The sequence below is a fragment of the Sander vitreus genome, chromosome 10 (genome assembly GCF_031162955.1).
Source record: "Sander vitreus isolate 19-12246 chromosome 10, sanVit1, whole genome shotgun sequence".
In the NCBI taxonomy this organism is placed as follows: Eukaryota; Metazoa; Chordata; class Actinopteri; order Perciformes; family Percidae; genus Sander; species Sander vitreus.
In genome coordinates this window covers 18,386,536-18,410,461 of record NC_135864.1, presented here as the reverse complement: position 1 = coordinate 18,410,461, position 23,926 = coordinate 18,386,536, and the positions used below count along the sequence as shown (strand labels likewise).

Genomic DNA, 23,926 nt, shown 5'->3' with positions numbered 1-23,926 from the left:
AAAATTAATTATTGAAAACATGGGGAAATCATATTATTGTGGATGTAACTGAGAAGATAAACAGGCTGTGTCGGTTTGAATGCAAGAGAAGAAGCCACAGTGGCTTACGGGAGAAAGCTATCTGGAGAGAGAGAAAGGCTATTGACTATCGCTTACAAACTGAATATTCATTACTGCCACACAACCAATATACATAACACACTTTATTGTAAAAAGCCATGGAAAATGATGTTTTGTGAAGCTGTTGCTGGCAGCAACTTTATGAAAGCAAATAATCAAACAGACTTTGAAGACATCTTCAAAGCAAAAGAGCAAAGATGCATTTAAGGACAAGATGCACGCACAAAAAGACATTCATTCCAGGTGGAAGTTGCCAATTGTTACAGTCTAAATAAAGTTGTACATAAACTTGCTTGAAACATGTTTATAAGGCTTCCTCTCAGTGAACCTTCCCTGAATAAATAAAGGTAAAAAAAAAAAAATTGAATATGCATTAAATTGGCTTGGTAGGATGAACATGCACACACTCAGAGAAACACATACAATGGCTGATGAAGACACTGGAGTCTCTAGTTGTGTCCACCCTCACAAAGAAAGAACAGGACGTCAGCCGAAACAAGCCAGGCAGTAAAACCAGGTTGTAAGGTCTTCATCGTGGCTAACAGGTCAGCGTATGTGGTATACAAAGGGCTTCATTTCAAAACATGTTATCTCTTAGGCTACCTGAAATTCAACAATAATACCAGGCATCTACAGGAAAACTCACCCAACTTTTGGCACATTTCACTGTGAAAGGATAACTTCAAGAGTCAATGTTTTAACAAGACTGAAGGTGTGACTCAAACCTCATTGTGCAGTCTGTTTTTTTTGCCCCAAATGTACCAACTGTCCAGAAGTTAGCTGTAAGATAGCAAACAATGGACACACCAGCCATGTGCGTGGGAGTGTGTCTGTGTGTGTGTGTGTGTGTGTGTGTGTGTGTGTGTGTGTGTGTGTGTGTGTGTGTGTGTATGTGTGTGTTTGTCAGCCTCTGACTAATTTAAAAACTCACCAGAAACTTCTTTCTGTTATCTTCCTCCAGTTTTTCTCCCTTTTCCTCTCGACTCTGTACGTCTATAAAGTTGATTCATAAAACCTTGGGATACGTGCACATTTTTTGCTCACGTTGAAACATCGCTGCCCAGTGGGAATTTGTGACTATGAGCTTTCCATTGAAATGGAACCACAAGTCTTTCCATTGCCTTTGTATGAAATCACGCAACCTCTAAAATTCGCTTGACTTTCTGTCTGAAAACACAGTAAGTTTACAGCCATGCTAAATGTTCTGTGAGGCTGTACGCAGCACTGCTTTGAGTTATAGCATCAGCATGCTAACATGCTCACATTTACAATGCTAACACGCTGATGTTTAGCAGGTATAATGTTTACCATGTCCTCTTGCTAACATTTTCTAATTCACATTAAACACAAAGTACAGCTGAGGCTAAGGAGAATCTCATAAACCAAAGTACTGGACAAAGTGAAATGTTGACCTGATTATGGCGCTAGAAGAAAAGTCAGGGGATCACCAAAGTTATTATATTATACAATTCATCCTCTGGAGACCAAACATTTCTTTACCAAATGTTGTGCCAATCTGTTAAATAGTTCTTATATAACAACAGAATAATTTTTTCTCAGTCAAGATTTTATGCACCAGTACAATGTCAAGTGGTCTCTTTTCTTTTGCTTTAAAAAAAAAAAAGATCCCCCAGGCTCTTAAACTGACCATGTGCTGCTGCCAGACAAGGAGTTTGTGTCAGTTTGACCTTTATTCAATTTTAGAAGAGCTCACGATGAAAGACCACATGCGATGACTTACAGCCTGATTCTTTGTCTCGTTGACACACTCTTCTTCTTTTTGCTCTGTCCTCCCACGCACACAAGCAAGCATGCACGCACACACACACACACACACACACACACACACACACACACACACAGGTGGATGACAGACCTGGCCTCTTGCCTCACCTTCAGTGTCAGGGATAATTAAATATTGTTGCACTGTCCTAGACTCAGGCATTCATTAATCTGAAGCTGAAGGGTGTGTGTGTGTGTGTGTGTGTGTGTGTGTGTGTATGCATGAGAGCCCTGTATCTCCTCTACCTCCATCTACTCGACTTCCCTGCTATCATCCTCCTATCCACTATCTTTAATATAAGAAACAATACAAACAACCGTACCTGATATGATATACCAAAGCTCTGTGTGTCCATTGGATCATCCTCTTACCTAAAGCATGCCTCTATTCACCAGACCAGACTCATACAGTATGTTCATAGTTCTGTAGCCAGCTACATATTCACTTTATCTAGATTTAAAACCCCTTTTCAATCACCTCTTTCTTTATATGTTTTTTTAAAGGAAGGCCTGTGTGCTGAACTAAACTCATTATGACCCCAGCAAGATACTACACCACACACTGACTAGACAAGGGTCGACAAGGGAATAATGGAAAGTTAAATGTAATTCAAAATCTCACATTTTGCTCCATTTAAAAGGGAAAATGGGTGAGGTTTATTTGCATCATATAGCAGACAACGGGGCCAACACCAGCGACTACATTTCTACATTCTTCTGACATTTCTGGCTTCCACAACTCACTGCCTGACGTGTTCACTCTTTTTCAGAACAAAGGCACTCTCAATAAAAAAAAACATGTGCTCTTTGAATCTCTGAATTGCAGCTTTCTACGAGAGAGCAGCATTCCCTGAGACATAGCCCTTCATGTTGTAACTGTTTTATCAGAGCTGATCAAAACATATGTAAATAACCAGACCTTCACCACAGACACCAACAGCTGTGATTGAACTGAGCCAGGAACATGAAGATGGGCAAGCACCGGGAAAGTAACGCTATTCATTCAGGCTGAATCTCACAGCAGCACAACATGGCTGCAGCTCAGTTTGTAGATTTATCTAGACTTTGATACTGTGGATTACTGTATGTTACCATGCAGCTCATCTCCCATTGAATTAGATCAAAACATGTGTAATTGGTTTTGTAATTACCTAATGAGCAGAACGCAATGTGTGCGCATCAGTCGCATTTCAATTTGCATTTGATTGACCAATTGGTTCCCTATTTACTTTTCAATTTACCAACTCATCAAATCATTTCAGCAGTAGCCGTAGCCTTGTGTTTTTCACCATGACAGAATACACACTTAAGGGATTAATTGATCCATTTTATATTACCTTTTTGTAGGGGTGGTACGGTTCATGAAAAAAACATCTGAACCGTTCGGTTCGCTTGTCTCGGTTCGGAGCGTGTGTGTGTCGCACGGTTCGTCAGTACACTGTTAATGTGCACTAACCACTTACTGCCACTATGTTAAAACACTTACCGGAAATGACGAGCGGGATGAGCGCGACGAACGCAACACATGGCAGCTGATTGGACGAACGCGTCACGTGGGTCTTGCTGCTCCCGAATTTCAAAACGGACTCTAATGGCGTCTCGTTCTGAATACGATCTCGTATTTTACGAAAATAGTTCACCGAAACGTGTTTCTGAAAACATTTTAAGCGAGAAATAGGCCATACAGTTGCTGAATCTGTCTGTTTTTTTGATCGACAAAGGTCAGTTTAAAAGCATTTTTTTTGAGAGGCGCCGAGCCGACCACTCCTCAGGTGGAGTGTGGAGTGCTGCAGGTCACGTCACATGCAGAAATGTCAAATGGGAGAGAAAAGGAAAGCTGCCCGGAGCTGGAGTATGTGCCAGCGTCGTATATAGTCTGGTGTGTGGGAACATTTTGGATTTCATGTTACCTATGATGACAGGAAATAAAACAATAGATAGAACTGCCACTGTGTGCATGTATTGTGCAACATGCATTCAATATGCTAATTTTAGCTATATATCATATGCTGAAGTATATTTCTGGAGTATTAAAGATTAAAAGAAAAAATAACAAGAACCGTACAGAACCGAAAACCATGACCCTAAAACCGTGATACGAACCGAACCGTGGATTTTGTGAACCGTGCCACCCCTACTTTTTTGCTAACTTTTTTATTTGGCTATTTATGAATCACTATAACTTGCCTATTTTTTGATTAATTGTTTCTGTGTACATTTTTTAACTATTATTTTATTGTTACAGTATTAGCACACATTAAATAGCAGTCAAGGAACTGCTAAGAAGTAAATTAGTAAATATATGAATAAGATCCCAGGTAGTATAAAAAGTAAAAAAATAAAAGACATCATTAAAAACTGACCCAAGTAGCCAAAATGAACGGAATACATTTTCCATATAAATCTAATTAGATTTTTTGTCTCTTTCTGGTTACTGAGACTACGCTATTTAAATGTATTTCATGTTATCCTTGGTAATCTCAAGTAAACAATATTGCACAGGATTTCAGCCCACTACACCCACGTTAGCTTGTTAAATTCTGCTAAGCTGCAAGCACAAACACCAGAAGTGACATGTATGCTACTGTGTTCTGAAGAGAGGAATCTTTATACCACTATCTCACTGCCCACTTGCTTAATCTCAAATTCCAATTTCCGTGTTAGCCTACACTAACAGACCATGATGTTAGTACTGCAGCTAACCCTGGAAAGAGCTCCATGTTAACGACTGCTAGCTTTGATCATGCTGTGTGCATTCGCCATGCTCTATCTGGTTCAGACAACAAGCTGTAAGCTTGGTTATCTCTCTCTTCCACACTGATATATCTGCGCACAACCTGAGACAGGGTGGATAATTAATTGTGCTAAACACTGCTGTATTATACCCGCCGTTTTATGGGGTGTGCAGCTGAGACAGCCAAATAATATAAACTCAGTGTAAAGTAGTGCTACAGTCTGTTGTGGACCATCAATGGCTGGCTATCAGATCATTTACAGTATTTCACATTAAACCTAGTAATCTGTGATGATCTGACACTGGATATCACTATTATAATACAAATAGGTCAGCACTGAGAGCATTATAGCCCAACAGCACAAAGAGTATATTAGAGCTACAGTAAATCAGATTTTTCAAATCAACTGTAACAACAAGAACAGGATGGTTACAAACTTTTGACTGCATGTTGGCTGAAGCTATTTCTTCCAGTCACTAAAAAACCCTCCCCACCCTGATGAAAATTATGTTGCCCAAACTCACCATCCTGTACTGTCTTCTTGGCTGAGCTAGGGTGAGCTTTAGTTCCTGGGTCTCCATATCTGCTAGGTTCGGCCTCTCGTTCTAAAGAAAGACATAAAAAACACATAATAATTACAATAGTTCATACACGCTTAAAAGAGGTGAAATACCTTTATCTGCGTTAAAAGAGAAGATCGATAGCATCGTTGTGTCTGTGCATTAATGTAGCTGAGGAAACAACTAGTTTAGCATAAATACTGGAAGGAAGGGAAAACAGCTACCATGGCTGTATCCAAAGCTGCAAAGTGACACAAACATATATTTTCTCGTCTGAAAAGACTAATCATCGCAGCGTCATTACGAGCACAAAAGAAGTAGACTCAGCCAAGGGAAAGTAATGGACCTATCCATCTCGATACAAAAACACTAATCCATCCTCCCTCTTACACACACACTGCATTACAACGTCCCATATGGAAGCAGGCCAGTGGTGGCAGAGCCTCGGGGTGTGAGCAGAGCAGCCAAACATTGAGGTACAGGGAGTTTGTCATGTCTGTCTGTAGGCTGTGACATGAACACCCTGAGATGATTAACTCCCAAACTCATCCATCTCCTGTATTTATCAGCAAGCACGGCTTTTGAGCAAGGACTGAACATGGACAGTATATAATGACCAGGAAAAAGTAAGAGAGTGTGTGTGTGTGTGTGTGTGTGTGTGTGTGTGGCAAAAGTTAACTTTGTTTTTTGTCAATACCCCCACTATTTATTATTCTTTCCTCTCTCGATCCTCTTTGCCAGACCTCGTTCCTCCTCATTATTGGATGACTTTCTAATCTCTGAGTTATCCTCTGTGCAGACAATCTCTCAAGTCTCTCAAGTGCTCTCTGTAGGCCTTGTGTATGTATATCTGTGTATCTCCTCCCTCGAGACTCTCTGATGCCACTGTCACTTTTGCAAGCTGGCATTTAGCCAGAGGGTTTGTGCTATGATCGCTGGCAATGGCTGTCTGCTCACTCACATCCTCTGAAGTTTATTTATCCTAGTTTACAATGATCATCGGAGGCTTTATTGTCTATGGGCAGGGTTGGGGAGTAACGGAATACAAATAACGGGATTAAGTTTATAAATACAAATATGAGTCATTTTTATCCTCTAAAGTTGTTTGAAATTGATGGAAAAACTACTGGCCCGATTTTCATGACCATGGCCCAAGAAAGAACCCATTAATTTTGGAGCAGATCCAAATCACGGGGGATACACCAATTATTGTTTGTTTTTGTTAACATTGCAAGATAGGGCAGGGCCTTGCGGAGGTCTGGGCTCTCCAAGGGCCCCTCTAGTTTGTTTTTGTTTTATTTGGTCTAAAATTCCAGGCTGTTCTCATGAACCATTTTGACATATAGCTACGAAAAAGAATGCACTGTAATTCGTATGTATTCAACATATTTATTGTTCTATGCACCACATTGACAGCTGCTGTATAAGAGCGCTCTAGACCGCGTAGGGAGGAAGTCGGGGTAGAGGGGCAGGTCATAAAAACACAGTGCTTTCACTATGGAGCGGAGTTCACTTCCCGAGGAAAGACTTTAACCCAGGAAACACGTGCTCGTTCTGTAGGTGTGTTTTAATCCAAACCACAATCTTTTTCCTAAACTTAACTTGTCGTTTTGGTGCCTAAACTTAACTGTTGTCGCCGCATGAAGCTTACTTTTTGTCGGTTAAACTCAACTGCCACGGCCCCTGAAAGGACCATAATCTCACGGTGCCCTGTAGCACAAAGGGCAATATCAAAACACACATACAATCACACACATTCAGCTGATCGAGTCCCATTTATGTTAAGACTCAACACCGTGAGCGCTCACTCCTCTGAAAGACCAAGATAAGAGCTTAGCTGAGCGTCATTGATATTGAGTCGCTTTTTATGATGTGGCCAACAAGCCATTAAAATCAGAGCAGTAAACAATGTTTAAAGAACGCCTGGAGAGCGAGCTACAAACCCTTAGCACATTACACTGAAATGAGATATTTGTTCTTGCTCCAGTTCACACTGCATTTAATACACAGACCTGATGTGCTCACTGTTGTTTGTTGTCCAATCTGTCTCTTTTCTTATCAGTTTCTCTCTTTCTAATTCCCTTAGCTCCTCCAGGCACAGATCAAAGACGGTTATGTGAGAATGTATTAAAAAGCAGTGACCGAGTTTGGGGAGATTAAAGATGGACCGGTGAGGGATGGGAACAGGCAGACAGTGTATCTTCGGAGAGATAGAGGCTTAGTGAGTTGGAGAAATAGCTGATGAAAATATATAACGACGACGGATATTCTGCTGGGAAAACACAATGTCACGTCTAATCAGGCTGATTGGCAATTTGGAAGCTCCAGATTTTCGCGGCTTTGTTTGTGGCTGCTACTGCCTAGCCAGAGTTCATCACGAAAGGCTTCTGTTTCAGCTGCCAACATGGATCCCATGGCAACCACTTATTCACTACGTAATCTAATTAGGTAAACGGACAGGATTGGTAAACACCTGAAAATTGTGAACTTAACTTGTATTGTCTTTGTCTCTTGGTCTTTGTCTGTGTCTTCTAAACATTGGTTGCCAGTTAGACTCTCCTGTGCTGCACTGGACTGGCTGTGATTATGGGGCACTGCGTGCCATGCCATTTGTAATCCTCCCTTTGAGTCCCCTCTCTGGATAATGTATTGCTATCACAGCCTCACAAATGTGTTGGGCATACCCATACACAAGAACCAAGGATGAAATAGCCAGAATACTGATTCTAACATTGGTCTTGCTGAAAAAACAACTGTTATCTGCTGCCAAGGACTCTTTCTTCCTTCTTGTCTCTGAGCTCGGGCTTAAAGGCCTTTTCAAGGCAACTCTCCAACCATTACAGATGGGACCAAGCAGAGAAGAATGCAGATGTAGCCAGTTTACATGGCTAGAAAAACAGTCGGTTCTTCTCATATAAGAGCACAGTTAAAGAAGCAAAAAGCTGTTCATGTAAATGACAAAGTGTGGCTATATAGTCACTTCAGCTTGTGTGAGTGAGTGTATTGAGATTGTTTGACAGCAGGTATTTCTGCCTTCTTGTAAAAGGAAAAAGTAAAAGGAAATATCAGGACACGGCTGATATTTTAGTGACTATAAAAGCTCTCACTTCAGATTGCTGTTGTAGTCATTCACAGGTTGCCGGAGAGCGAAATCAACAAGTGTATGAATGTGTGTGTGTGTGTGTGTGTGTGTGTGTGTGTGTGTGTGTGTGTGTGTGTGTGTGTGTGTGTGTGTGTGTGTGCGTGTGTGTGTGTGTGTGTGTGTTCATATTCCTTTTGCCTCAACAATTTAACTAATTTTAAAAGCTTGAAATAAATATCAAATAGGTTCTCTTGTGAAGGTTTTTCACCATTTAAGCAATTTACTTATATTTTAGTATCTTTATGAGGCCCAACGCCTACCTGAACTTGGAAAAGAAAATTCTGGAGGTTTCAACTACACCTCACAATCTTTGTTAGTTGTGATTTAAGTTGGTACACAGGAAGGCAACTGAGAAATCTCCATTCGCTTTGAAAGGTCCAGCAAAAGAATATAAGTGAACCTTGAGTTTAGATTATTTTTCAAGTTTCTTTGAAAAAAATTCTGACAAATTTCTTGTCTTTAGTTTTAGTGAAATCACCTTATTAGAAATTTGTAATAATGCAAATAACTAAAAATCCAACCTTGGAACATAATCTTACTTAGCAGTATGTTGTGTGTTTCACTATACATGTTTAGGTAAAGAGTATTTGAAAATACGACCTTATCATTGTTTTTTCCCATGAGCTCTAGACAGTGACGGACAGGCCATCTGTAATTTGGGCAAATGCCAGAAGGACCCCTATGGGCCACTACTGATAATTTGTCTTTGGTTAATTTTGATAAGCTATTTTATGCATGCAACCACAAATATTCAAGACTGTACTGCGGCAAAGTGCGTGAAAAGATACACTCGGAAGGCAGAGTTACTAATTTCCAAGCCAGGTTATTGACAAAAATAGGGCTGGTGTGTTGCAAATGCCAGGGCCGTTTTTTTTATCCCAGTCCGTCACTGGCTCTAGAGCACCATGGGTAAATGTCACTATTTGACAAAGAAACGCTGAATGAGAGATTGCATAGAGTTACAGAAGCTAGTGGAATAAAAGCTGACATTGGGACTCGGGGCTGTCTATGGTAAAACCCAGCTGTAACGACAATACATAAATTCTCAATCATTGGTCCTGGGCAGTGAGTTGGTGCACCATGAACATGAAGGGTCAGTGTATATTTTTGGTCATTCGATTTTCATTTCATAAACAGGTATTAAAAAACAAAAAACGAATGGTTATTTGATTTTCGTTTTAAAATACAAAATTTGAAGTTGAAATACAAGGCGTTTTCATTGTCAAAAGGGGATGGGAGAAATTTAAAATATGTTTTTATTTTCATTTTCTATTTCTTCAAAAAATAAAATCACTAGAAAATAGAAACAAAAAAAGGCCTGTTTTTTCATATTCAGAGACCGGATGTTGTCATTTCCAATGCAACAGCGCCAGTGTAGGCTACCACTGTCAGTGTTGCTTTCAGCCCAGGCTAAAATTACTTTAAAAACCTAGCTATACTCTTGATAATGCTTGGAGGGACTTTTATTTCATAATGTCACATTTCTTTATTACCCTCTCTCCCTGCTTTCCTCTGACTCTCTGTCTCTACCCGCAGCAGACAACTTCGCCCAAAGAGAGTCAAACCAGCTGAGGACTTGACTTTCAGTTCACAGCTGTAACGTTACTGTTACATTAACGTTACCGTTACAGCGCCAAAGTCTGGTCCCAGCAAACTTTCGGTTGCTGCCGTTAAGCTTGCTGATCTGGCAGAAAGCCACCGGCGGTTCGGGATCAGCTCATGGGGATCAGACCTCCGGTGCTGGGTCTAATGTTATAATGGTCGCTGCTGCTGCTGCAGCTAGCTAGCAGGTGTAACCTAACCTGTGACCTGGGTCCCCGGTTCGCTCTATGTTCGCTCCCCGGTGCTGACTGACTCTGGTCCTTCTGCAGAGCTAGCGTTACCCGCTCTAGCTAAGCTGGGAATCAGACGAATCTGCTGCGCTCGTGTTTTGTTCATATTTTCTTTTCTTTGCAGATAGTGATATGCTTTGATGCACTGATGTCAGGCAGGCTTGCTAGTTGCTTTTAGTCTGAGTCTGTGAGAGACCAAACTTCCTTTGAATATAACGTGCAAATAAATAGACGGAAATAAATAAAAGTCCCCTGAAATAAATACAAGTAAAACATATAGGCTATTGAACTATAATGACTAATGCATATATGTATACCTCATTTATGTATTTCATAGCCATATTTATGTATATTTATGTAAAGAGGTGCAAAAAAACGGATGATCAGTCGCTCGGGAAGTTAGGCTACAGTTTCCCTCAACTGCAGCCTGGTTTAAAGCAAAACTGGTAGGCTACACCGGTGCTAGTCATAGATGTATTAAGAGAACATGCTACTGCCTTGAAAATGCAACATCCGGTCTCAGAATATATGGCATTTTTTCATTTCTGTTTTCTAGTGATTTAATTTTTTGTTATATGAAATACAAAATGAAAATCGAAGCATGTTTTAAATTTTCACATTCCCTTTTGACAATGAAAAGGAAAAAACGCCTTGTATTTCAATTTCAAATTTTGTATTTTAAAACGAAAATCAAATAACCATTTGTTTTTTTGTTTTTTAATACCTGTTAATGAAATGAAAATTGAATGACCAAAACATACACTGACCATGAAGCCCTGATCTGCGTACAGCAGAGGCCAGTGTCACCCCCACACACCTACCTCCGTATAGAGCTATAGAGCAGTCAGCATTAAGCACAACATGTACAGAGGCCTAACAGGTTAACCATCCATGACTGATGGACAGGTCAACGAGCTGTCACCGTGGAAACAAGTTCATGTTGTGAAGGATTCTCCAGTCTGTCCTCACACGTGTTGAAGACGAGAATGGCTGTAACATTTCAACACATTCTCAAACCCAACTCCTGGCATTCGGCAAGAGCACTTTTTTAACACTCTGGGTACCCCTTTGGCATCATCTTTTCAACGTGCAGGGTAGTTTGACTTCAACATGGGGTTTATGTTGTGAAGTCAAACAAAACTACTTGGTTAGGTTTAGGAAAAGATCATGGTTTGGATTCAAATAAGTAAGTTTGTTACGTAACTTACATACATAACGTTGACTTTTGGTTTCACACGGGACACGAACAGCAGTCTCCTGGGTGAAAGTCCTGTTTGTTGTTTGTCGCCCTTTATCATCTTACAGAGCCGTGGTCGAGCATTTTCTCTGAGCGTGGATGTGTGTGTGGATGAGTTGCCGTGGATGTGTTTACATTGCAGTTAGTTGAAAGCCCGGTCCGTTTCATACGGATGCAAAAGGGGGCCTTGTGCGACGGCATCAGACGATGACGCTGACCAAGCTGCCGTATTTGACGAGTTGGGAGTGAAAACGGGTTGAACATTTAAGTACTAGGTGTAATTCATTTAATGACCCTTTAATATCACACGTGCATTTTGACCAAAGGAGAGGGGAGTATCGTTTCAAGAATAACAATATGTAACTTTCCATCTTAGCCACAGAGATCTGACTAGCTAGAAACTGGAGTGATGGCAACCATGGATACTGTCAGCTCTAGATCTGAATGACTGATAATGCAGAAAAGATTCCTACTGAGTTGCTGTGAAATGGTGGAATTGTACTTTCTGACGGATGAAGAATGTGTAAGTAGAGCTAGAAGTTGTCAGTCTTTCTACTAAAGATTCCCTGAAGGGCAAAATAAGCTGATGGAGGAAAAAAGAGAAGAGACGAGACTACAATTACACAGGGGGAAGGTGATAATAATAACCAAACCTCGTAAAATATTAATCAAATATGGAACGACTAATAACTAATTATGTCAGGCTTTTAAGTGTGTGTGTGTGTGTGTGTGTGTGTGTGTGTGTGTGTGTGTGTGTGTGTGTGTGTGTGTGTGTGTGTGTGTGTGTGTAAACGTCACTGTGGTATGTTGATTCACAGTCACCCATTGTTCATCATTATGTAATTTCCATCTGATGAACTCAAAAGAAAATTCTGGAGAAACAATGAACAGAAACACAGGCGTATGATGTGAAGGGGGAGAGATAGATGGCCCGAAAGTATGAAGAACAAGTGAAACTGATGAGAAAATTTAGAGAAAGTGAGAGTAATGTATGTTTAAAGACATGGCAGAATGGAGAGAGAGAGAGAGCTCTGTGACTGTGGTGAGGGAGACACACATAAAGCAGGGTTGCAGGGCACACTGTATTGCTGCATTAATATATTTTGTGGGAAGCGGCACTATATATAAGATTCTCGGTTTGGTACATTGCCTGCCAGCGAAAAACTGACCGAAAAACGTAACCATCCGCAGGATGCTAAATTTCAAAATAATTTGCATTTGAGCTTTGCTTATGCTTATGTGGTATGTGCTACTATGTTGCTACCACCCTATTATATAAACAATGTGGAGACAACAATGGGAACTGGTTTATACCATAAATGTTAACAGAACCAAATGTATTCACATATGTTGCCATGAAAGCCATTCTACCCACACCATACTATTTAAAAGCATTAATAGACATCCTGTCATTTAAAATGCACTTACAGTATTACCTACATCATGCACAGCTTCTACAGCAGTATATGTGGTGGTGGAGCTTCTCAGAGTGCAAAAAACATTTCAAAAAGGATGACCAAATATGCCAAATGATAGGCTTTTTCCAATTTAAAAACAAAACAGGCTTCATCATCCAAAGGCAATTATCAAACCTACTGTCAAATGCAAATTACAGAACTTCCATAAGATTAAAATAAACATAAAGTACATTATTCCACAACATCTGCATCTAATATGCAGAAACCCAGTGTAAAATAAGGCTCTAATTTTGTTACACATTGTTAAGTCTCATGAAAGCCATTTATACCAGCAAAAGCACTCATACTACTGTACCTACAAACAAAAAACAGAAAACAATTATTTGAAATCAGGCCTGCTGTTACCAAACAGATACACGAAAACAGTCACACAGAAACCAGACTAAATGCAAAACTAAATCAATAGCCCAATCCTGACATGTTGATATTATCAGTATACTGATGAGCTGAAACATATTATGTTCATTTCAGCGAGGCAAACTAGTCTTACAGAGTGTAGCTGATTCTAAAGTTTTCTCAAATTCTATAGGATTAGCGTGGATTCAAATGCATGTTTACAACAGCTCCACAATAAGCTATAAATCAACTGCTGGGCCTTATTAAGCCACGAGACGTCTAGAAAACAGATTTCCCACTGGTGGATTTGATCGCTTGCTGTTCGGTATCACCAACAAGTAATTTGTGATCCCACTGATTTCCATTCATTAGATGCTACAGAGGGAAGCATTCGTCGCAAAGTGATTCACCAGGGGACTAGATTCTCCCCCATCAACCTTCCTGCGGCTGATTAGTCTCCAAGGGCGACCAGTGACTCATTAGTCAAACTGAGATCAGCAGGTGTTGACTGATGACGCTATCATTTCTGCTGTATTGACCACCAAGTGCTGTGGTAAACACTTGTAATGATTTTTTTCATCAAAACAAGTTTGTATTGTAGCTTTATTTAGGAAAGGGATTCAGGCATTTCACATATAATGTCCCACTTTGGCTGACTCTTATTGAGAAGCCTAGCATGCTGACACAGGCTGGAGTCGAAAAGGTGAAGATAACACCTTTGAGTGTAATGCCTGTAGTACCAGCTGGGTGAAAATGGGACCCACTTGAGGCAATTCAGACACAGCAAATATTCCCAAAGCAGAACAGATTGATTGATTCCCATTATTTATTCGCTGTCTAATTGTTTTGATGTCCATTACTCCCAGGTGTGCCATTTGTGTGGGAGTAACTGCACTATGCATAGCAATGTTAGCAGCTCTGCAGCAGAACACAGCAAAAAGAAGATTGAGAATAATGTTTTTATGCATTCCCATAAAGAGTCTGATTGGCACAAAACTGCTCTATGCTTCAATTACATTGAATGTCTCTCTAGAGGAGTGCACAGATGCCACATTCTTAAGAGGACAAGTCACCTCACTGTGTCCTGTCAAAATGTTGCAGTGACTCACATGCATGGAGTGTACAGTCTGTGGTGTAGGCAATGTAAAAGCCTAGAGACATTTTTGAGAAGGAAAGGGCTTCCAGGAAGGATTAAAAGAAATTCTACTGTGAGCGTCTCCGGCCACAGTTAAAGGATCACTATGAATAATTGCATCAATTATTTTATTTTCATAGCTCTGGCCATTAGTTCTATTGGTTACAATAACATTGTACTCACCTAAGTAATTACTGAAATATCTTGCCGAAAATTGTTTTAATCGGGCAACAAACACGAGTGGTCACACAGGTTGAAAAATAAACCCCCAGGTTAGTAAAACGGTGAGGGGACCTTCATTGTCATGGTTACAGTAGTAATAACAATGGGGTTAATGTCAGGGAATGATTGTGGTCATCATGCTTTAAAAAAAACACTGACTGTCAGTTGGAAACTGGAAACGAACAGTCGGATGTTTTGGTGACTCATTCATCCACCTCCCAAAGACTTTGTTCCTCACTAACATAAACATATGTTGACATACTGTCATTCTTTTTAGGATAGTCGCTAACACTTATTTCAAAAACACTAAAAAAGGTGACCTACACACTCAAAGTTTGAGGGTATATATGTTTAGACAGTCGGACAGTTTACCACGTTTGATTGTCCCACTGCTCATGTTTATTTCCCTATTTATTTGGCTCTATTTTTTTTAGCAATGATGCCATCTTCCCTGATCTCAACAATTAAGTTGCCAGTATACTTCATCAGAACTGCATGTCGGATGGTTAAGAACCTTCGGAAACCCACCCCCTACACCTGTCCGATGGCAGAGTTCAGGGTGCTGTGTCTGTCAATCTCTGTAACTTTCTGAAACCGACAATCTGACCTTCATACCCACTTCACACAGGGATCGGCCAGTTGTGTGGACGTTTGAATTCCTATCTTAAGCTCTCTTTTTTATTCTTTACACTAACTGTTACTTTTCATGCTTTCATGTAACACTATGATTTTTTTCACCCACCTTGGAGTGTGGCTTGGAAAAGCTATAAACACGTTTTGTAGTTATTTTATATCATAACTTGACCTTTACTTTGGTGAGTACAATGTCATTTTAACCAAAAATAAATCCCAAATTGTAACAAACTGAAGTTTTTTCTTTAAAGACAAGACATCCACACAGAGAAACATAAAACTGGAAACTAAAGGGTGTCCTCTTGTTGGAGTGTGTCCAGTGAGTGTCCTTTCCCTCTGGTTATTATTGGTCCATGTTTTCGTCTCTGGACTATAATAAGGAGTATAGTTGAAATACATTGTCAAGCTGGATACGACTAAAGGTTTGGCCTTGGGGGGAAACAAATTAGAGCATCCATGTTTGGGGAACAGTGTTTCATCCACATAGGTGCTCTACAGCAACATTTATTTTCTATTAGTCCATCATCGTTTGAGCATCTAAGTCAGGCCTCTGTACATGTGCTACAACTGGATTTTGGTACAGAAGATTCCTCCATAACATCTGATGCATGTAAGTCCCTGGTTAGGAGGATGAAGCTCTGTTTACTTTTTCTTAATTCTCACTCAGAAACTACAGAGTTTCTCTAGAATTTGATGCACTGTGGCGAGGCTGTTCTCATTCAGTATCCACGAGGAGCTGGCCCAGATACTCCTGCTCAGCAAGTCTTTCCCTGAAGAGTTACAGTTACTGTGCTAGATATGCAAAACCAAGCCAGTACAGTACAAACTCAGTGGTAGAAAGATTTAAAGTCTGTTATGCTGTTCAGAGAGCTGCAGTCCAATAAACCCCCCAAACTGTGTGTGTTTGAGTAATATGTGTGTGTGTGTGTGTGTGTGTGTGTGTGAGAGTGACAGTGAGAGCGAGAGAAAGCGAGTGTTTGCAATAATTGAGTTTAGTCAAGAGTTACTGGGGGTCTAAGAGCATTACACACTTAAGTGTGATGGATAAAGTGGACTTGGTGTTGTTGCCATAGTAAGTCCATGAGCAGTACATAACTGTAAAAAGTAGCAGCATTTGGCCTGGGAAAAAAACACACACACACACACACACACACACACACACACACACACACACACACACACACACACACACACACACACACACACACACACACACACACACACACACACACACACACACACACACACACACACACACACACACACACACACTCACATTCCTTAAGTACATTCTAAAAACTAACTGTATTAACGTACAGTATGGTTTGCACTACTGCTATCACCTAATGCGATACAGTTTTAATTGAATCATATGATATTTTTATTTATTTATTACACTACCTTGAAAGCAGATGGCTGCAATTTTAACATGTACATTTGTAAAATCCAGCATTATTTTCTGTTTAATGTTATGTGTTGGATTCCTACTTTGTCTGTTGCTTTAAATGGGTTGTGACAGGACGCAGCAGGTCTAACATTACTGTAGAGTATGTAGAGTATTCCTATTTTAAACTTCAAACTTTGACAAAAAAAAGGAAAAACAGAAGCAGAATGTGGAACTACAGTGTTTTTCCTTCTGCTTCGTGTCTCTCTTTTGGCGCTCATCAATGTCCACATTCATATGAAATAGAGAATTAAACTTTCAAAAGAAAAACATATAGAGCCACATTTTGCAAATCTCATTACAATGTACGGTGTATGAAGGAAACAAAGATGGATAACCTTTACTTAAATTCAAAGTCTTGAAAGTCGTTTCATGTTTTTTGAAGTTAAATGGGAGTGAAAGAGCGAGACATGTTCAACAAGACTAATTAAATGTACCTTCAGTTCTTTTAAAGGCTGCTACAATTAACTTGAAAGGAACAGAAAAATGAGCAGTCCTTTAAGGTCTTTGTCCTGCAGTAATGATGGCCGCATTAGCCTCTGTGTGTAAAATACTGTTTTCTTTACCCTCAAAGAGGGTAAAGAAAATTACCCTCTTTGAATTGAGGATAAGTGCATTACAGGAAGAGACCAAATGAAGATTTCTACTGATGCACCGTACCTGCATTTTGTCATCATAATTATATTTCTAGTACCTTAGTTTGAGGAATGTGTTTTTTTTTCCTGAAGTTACCTTTCGGAAGTTAACGCAATGTGTCAAACCTCTCATTGCAACAGTTTTTCTTTTTTTTATACAGTTTATCTGATTTCCTCATTTAGATCAGGATATACGGTGTCTGATCACAAGTCTTAGTACGTGAGCAAACATCCAATGCCAACTACAGACACAATTTGGTCCATACTCTTAGTACTAGATTTGAGATCCACCTTCAGTATGCATTAATGTAAACATTAGAATCACACACAAACAGCACTCACCTTGGTCCAGAGACTTGGCAGGAGCCCAGCTTTTGAAGTAGTCATCCTGAGTAGACACACAATGCAAGAACTGGGTTATTAAAAAATAACTCAAAGCCAAGAATATCACTGAATTATTTTCAGACCACCAGAGAGAGAACAGCCACAAATACTAAACCAAACTACTGAGAAACGTTGCCCTTATTCTTCTCCTCTTTTGTTCTTTCACAGTAGACAAGAAAAATACACTGAGCGGTAGGAGCTTGTTTGGACAATTAGAAATAGGACACATATGTTCAGAGAAACCTGCAGAAGACACACTGGGGAGTAAAGAACATCACATGCTCCAGTAAATAATGGCTTTAACTAGGACAAAAACATTTAATGTCATGGTCAAAATGGACTTCTGCTCTGGAAAAACAGTTCAGAAAGTATTGTAATTAATCGGGAAAACTGACAGAAGGGAGAAGAAGGATTTTAAGGAGGTAGTGTTATCTTTTAGCTGCAGGGATTTTTCCAAAATCATACTTGAAGAAGTGCATGTAATTCATATTGCTCAGTAAGAATAGTAGTCTACAGTCATGGAGAAAGCCTCTTCAATTGGAAATATAAAAACAAAAACAAAATTGGCTTGTCTCAGCTAATCTCAGTTGAGAAGAGGTTTGGATGTATTAAGCCAAATACACTTTGATTCAATGGCTCTATTCAGAGCAGTTTCCCTGTCCAGCCTGAGACATCTATTATTGTGTAAAGCAAATAAAAAACACATAATGAAAAGAGACACGGCTTAAACATTGTTGCTTAGTGTTACATACATATCGCACATATACTGTAGGTGTAAGAAAATAGTGGTTTAGTTGTTGCTCAGCTTATAGGTTTGGTAGGTGTGTTTCAGCTTGCAGTCCTGTAGCAGCCACTGGTGAGAATAGCAGCAGTAGAAGCAGCTGTGCTATGCGACAGGTCGATGCTGATGTTTATTAATGTGCAGTATATGTCAGAAATTATAGCTTCTCATATGAAGACATTTTAGATTATCACAACACTGTTTTGCTATACTGTCATAATAAGCACTTATATCTGATTACATCCACATTACAGTGTCTTCTAAACCATTTATGAAATGTTTAAATACTACTTATAAATGCTAAATAGAGGAGGCTAGACTAAAGTGTTACAGAACTAGGTTTGCACTGCGAGTATTGTCTGAAGTGTTTCCTTTGCAACGTGAGCTTTACACGACCACACACACACACACACACACACACACACACACACACACACACACACACACACACACACACACACAGTGGTGGTGTCTGCATCTAAAGTAGTGCTCAGAGCGAGGCATATATGTGTCAGCAGGGAGTGAGCCTGTGTCAATGACACTTTGTGAACAGGGCAGAAAAAACCTGCTGGGTTTGAAAGCAGGATCTCTACCTCCTTTATTATTGAATTAAAGAGAGAGTAAGAGTGAGAGAGAGAGAGAGAGAGAGAGAGAGACAGAGAGAGAGGGAGAGACAGAGACAGAGAGAGAGAGAGAGAGAGAGAGAGAGAGAGAGACAGACAGGGAAAGAGAAAGAGACAGAGAAAGAGAGACAAAGGGAGGAAACAGTCCACAGAAAATGGACAGTTGACCCACTCATCCAGTCCTTGTTCTATAAATGACAACTGCCGGTATTTAAACCAATACAAAAGTTTTAAATGATGAGATGAAACCTAATTAGCTTCTCCCTTAGGTCCTCACTTCACTCATGTCCTTACTGGTTTTTTCCTCTTATTTTATATCCATCTCCCCTGTCTCTATTATCAAATTATCCTTTATAGCTGTGAAGGTGCAAAGTAGGATGCTACTGTTGCAAGAGTCATTTCTGCAAAGTTCTAACTGAGGCCTGCATCATTTAATGTGAGGCCATAACATTTATTATATCTAGCCTATACATGACAATGCCTTTCTGATGCTTTAAAAACTCCATTCTCTCTCTATTACTATACAATATGTACACAAAATAGTTAGAGGCTGCAGAAGACAAATCAACCATATACATATAATCATCCATATAAGGCCCTACAGGTCATTGAATATTAGAGCGACTGTTCAGGAGATGTTTTTTTATCCTTTTTTATGCTTTAAAGTAAGTGTGAACATACGGATATATCAGTTGCATGCGAAAAGGAAAAAAAACAAAAAACTGAACTGACGCTCCTAAAAAGACGATTGAATGAGTACATCTCATCAGGTTCTACATGTTACCAAGAAGTTCCATAATATAGACTTCAACTGACTCAATGAATCCCCGGTCGAGACTGTAATGGATGCAAAAGTAATGTCGAATGTCGTTATTGTGCTTACTAAATCATCATTTTGGGAGCATCAATTCAGAGTGCAGGCGTCTTTTTTTTCCTTGAGATTATCATCCTTTCATATGAATTTTTGCTTAGAGCAAATACATTTTGATAACACAAAATCTGAAAACATGGTGTAGAAAAAACAAATGAGTTTTTTTGTGGAAAACCTCCCTAGGAGAATAGAGACTTTTGTATTGAATAAATGAGATGAACTACAATCAGTACGGGTGTAATGTGCAGGTATCTGCATACTTTTGTACACCATGTTTGACATCATGTTTGCTTGAAAGTATGAATATGCTGAACTAAACCATGTTATGGCTGACCAGCCACCCAACCTTCTGTGCATTTAAATCAGCAACACCTATCCAGCTCTGCAACAATGCCTTAAAGTGACAAACAAACGATACAATGTCTGGGGCTTCCAGGAAGGTACTGCAGTTTGTTTGAAAATGGTATCATCAAATCACAAACACAACGGATTTACTTACCTCCGCTTCCTTTAAATGATTGCAGATGAGAGAGGCAGGGGAATAGAAGGGAAAGAGGAGAGAAAGAAAGAAAGAAAGAAAGAAAGGTCAGTGATAACGGCACAGTATGCTATGTCTATCAGATCTATTACAACCCTGTGTTACTCATTCTGAATACTGAGCTCAACTCCAGATTCATTTAATAGGAATCTGATTCTGAAGGTGGTAGAATGCGCGCGCACACACACACACACACACACACACACACACACACACACACACACACACACACACTCACAGCCTTATGAGATAGCCTTATTCGATGTGACATGTAATTTGAAACACATCTAGGGCAAATTGTACAGGCTGAGAGTCAAGGCACAGCATAAAGGAAAAAGAGAGTGGGGAGAAAGAAAGAGGGAGAGGCAGGGGAGTTGTGCATAGGTAGAGGCATGAGGGGGGAAAAGGTATGTGAATTTAGTGCATTTTTATTGTGCTTAAATAGAGAGGATAGGATAGGAGAGGATAGGAGAGGAGAGGAGAGGAGAGGATAGGAGAGGAGAGGAGAGGAGAGGGTTAAAGGGTTTTTTGTGGAGGTTTTCCTTATCTGAATGAGGGTCAATGGCACTGGTTCCCAAACTTTTTTACATCAAGGACCCCTAAACTGATAGAAATAAGACCACAGACCCCAATTGATAAGATTTCATCCTAGGGTCCCCCATCTGATGATTACAGAAAGTCTATGAAAACCATGACCAAAATAGTCCTGTACATCCTGTCATTGTATTATTCATGGATGGAATTATAGTGAAAATTAATTGTTCCACTTTATGCCAGGGACCCCCCCTGAAACCCCCTCATGGACCCCAGGTGGTCCCCAAACCACACTTTGAGAACCACTGGTCTATGGGATTAAGGGTGTTGTGTGTTCTGAATTTACAAAGCCATGACACAGTAACTACATATTCCAAAATTGAGTTTGAAATGTATGATTTCTGTGAAAACAGCATGTAAAATTGTAACAGAGTGACAGACAACTAGACAGAAGAGATATATAAGTAAAAAGCTAGCTGGAGAGATCGCCTAGGCTCGCCACGGCTAGCCTTAGGTAATGCTGAAAGTAAATTTACTAGCTATAGCTACATATTAAAGGATTATTAGTTTTGATGAACCAACACAACATCTTGGTAATTCACGTTGTTCATCCACAGAACTATATGAGGCGGTATTTAAATTCAACTATGATGGAGGGGGAAAAATGTAACTGACTAACTAGCTTAGCAGAGCAGTACGCCTTACAGAGGGACTGACTGTGACTCTTGTTGCAAAGAAACATTCATAGCTGCAAGCATGTAGCCCTACTGGTTTTAGGTCAGCACATGTGATCTATAATAATCAGTTAATTACCACATCAAACCTCCAAGCTGGGATCAAAACCTCAAACCAGATCAAACACATCACAGTATGATACAATATGGCCAACTAAAGCGAGGCACAGTAGACTCTGCAGAGTGATGTACTAAAGTGAGTGAAGTTTTTTTGATATTGCGCCACCACGCTTTGATAGTGATGGCAAGAATATCATGCATGCCGGTATGTTTGTTAAAGTGTATTAGTGATGAATTACCATCATGCATGAATCATACATCAATAATGGCCTAATTTTACACATGATCCACGATGATGAAGAAACAGAAAAAGTAGAAATTTATGGCAAAAATAGCATATTGTCAATATTATAGTTACCCCCAAATGTCACATATCATGTTTTCAGGGGAGCTCATTTCTTACTACCAGTATTAGCCTAACTGTAACTATCATGTCAGCTTTTGACTCAAATGGAATTCATGCAAGTTTGTGTGTTGGCTACATTTAAATCACATATTTAAATGTATTGAATTCTACATTAATTTATTGTCTACTGTATACTGTAAATAATAATAGTAGACAGACAGACAGACAGACAGACAGACACCTAAAACAGAGATTAATCCCTGTGAACTAGGGATCAAGTAAATGATTTTCATAATGGACAAGAAAGGTGAAACATGTTTTGTTAGTTAGATACAATGATGGATTACGCCATCGAAAGGTCCGCTTTAGAATCAGGTTACAGTGAATATCAGTCTGCGTCTTTATCTGAACCAGATCCAGATCTTGTGAAATAAATACACTTGCTGTCTTCCTGATTTCTGTTCCAGCTACAATTTGCGGCATGTTGGTGTTTTCTGCTGAGTTTATTTTGACCTGCAGCTACAAACATGTTGTGTGTAAAGAGAAAGAGTTTCATCTGCTATCATCAGATAACAGCATTCACCGTGTCCAGCAGAGGACTGCAGCTAAAGGGCTGCTGCCTGAGATGTACTGTGTTTTACTAGCTGGCATTACTTAAGGTTCACAGAGGTTGCTCTGAGCCCTCTTATTATTTAATATAAGTCTAAGGGATGACCTTTCCTTGCCCAAGACCCCATTAATATTTTAGAGCACTCATCTCAAAAGCATTAACTGGCTGTTTAACTGGCTGCGACACTGACCCAATGTCATTCAAACGCTTTAAAGTGATTAGAAGGAGATAAAACTTGTGTCGTTATTATCATATCATCTTTGTTGGAGCAGTGCGTTTCACAGTGAGGGAAGTCTTTCTGAACTGTGTCCATTTTATGTTGTATACACTCTGTTGGCAAACACAAATTTGAACCGGTAGAGTTTAATTAAAACCTGTTTAAAATGTAGCACAACAGCTGTCAGTGAAAATAGGATTCCTTTTTTATAAACATGTACATGATGCAGTTTATTTAGCGCTGCCACCATTTTAATTATGGTTAATTGAGTGCATGTCAGTGTTCAAACAGCTTTATGTCGCAGTGAGTAGTTCCATTAGACGTTGCTGTTTAGCAACTTGACGATCAAGTTAGACTTGGCTGCAGTGTTCAGACAGACTCCCCAGAGGAGGAGGAGGGTCAGACATGTCAACGAATGGAAAAGAGCGAAAACAACTTGGTGAAAACAAATCAGCATATCCGGTACACTTGGCAATATGGTAACTTGGCTGCGTTGTGCTCATTGCGAACCCCAGTTTCTAGTGTCAAAGTCAGACTTTCTGTCGCAACTGTAGCTAGCTTCTAATATTCATTCTTTGTTGTCTGCTCTGTTTTTCCCCGCCATGATACTAACTTGTGTCATTCCAGATCCAGCCACTCCCTCCTGCTTTGCATTGACCCCCTTTCCCATCATTCCCATCACTTAGCCTTCCACGCCCACCTGCTCACCTGTTTCCCATTCCCCTAATTAGCCATGCAGAATATATACCGGCCTATTTCCACTCATTCCCTGCCATTTTGTCTCGTTTCAGTCTACATATTCCAGTCCCAGAAACCTGGATTTGCAAGCTAGTGGCGTGTAAAGCACTTATCCAGGTTAAGGCAACTTAGTCGCTATAGAAATGACAAATTTGCTGGATGTGAAAGAGTCAAACCTGCACTGACACGGACAACGAAA

The 23,926-nt window shown here is 39.9% G+C and overlaps 1 protein-coding gene across 1 annotated transcript in view; it reads right to left on the bottom strand.

The window, feature by feature from the left end:
* The window catches only part of spock1 (SPARC (osteonectin), cwcv and kazal like domains proteoglycan 1), a 55,624-nt gene extending 31,965 nt beyond the window's left edge, over positions 1-23,659 (bottom strand). The window contains exons 1-3 of the mRNA XM_078261455.1: positions 23,603-23,659; positions 17,634-17,679; positions 5,162-5,242 (exon numbers count right to left, since the gene is read on the bottom strand). Coding sequence (XP_078117581.1) covers positions 5,162-5,242; positions 17,634-17,679; positions 23,603-23,659 — 184 coding nt within the window. The remainder of the gene's footprint in view (positions 1-5,161; positions 5,243-17,633; positions 17,680-23,602) is intronic.
* Positions 23,660-23,926: the final 267 nt, after the last annotated feature.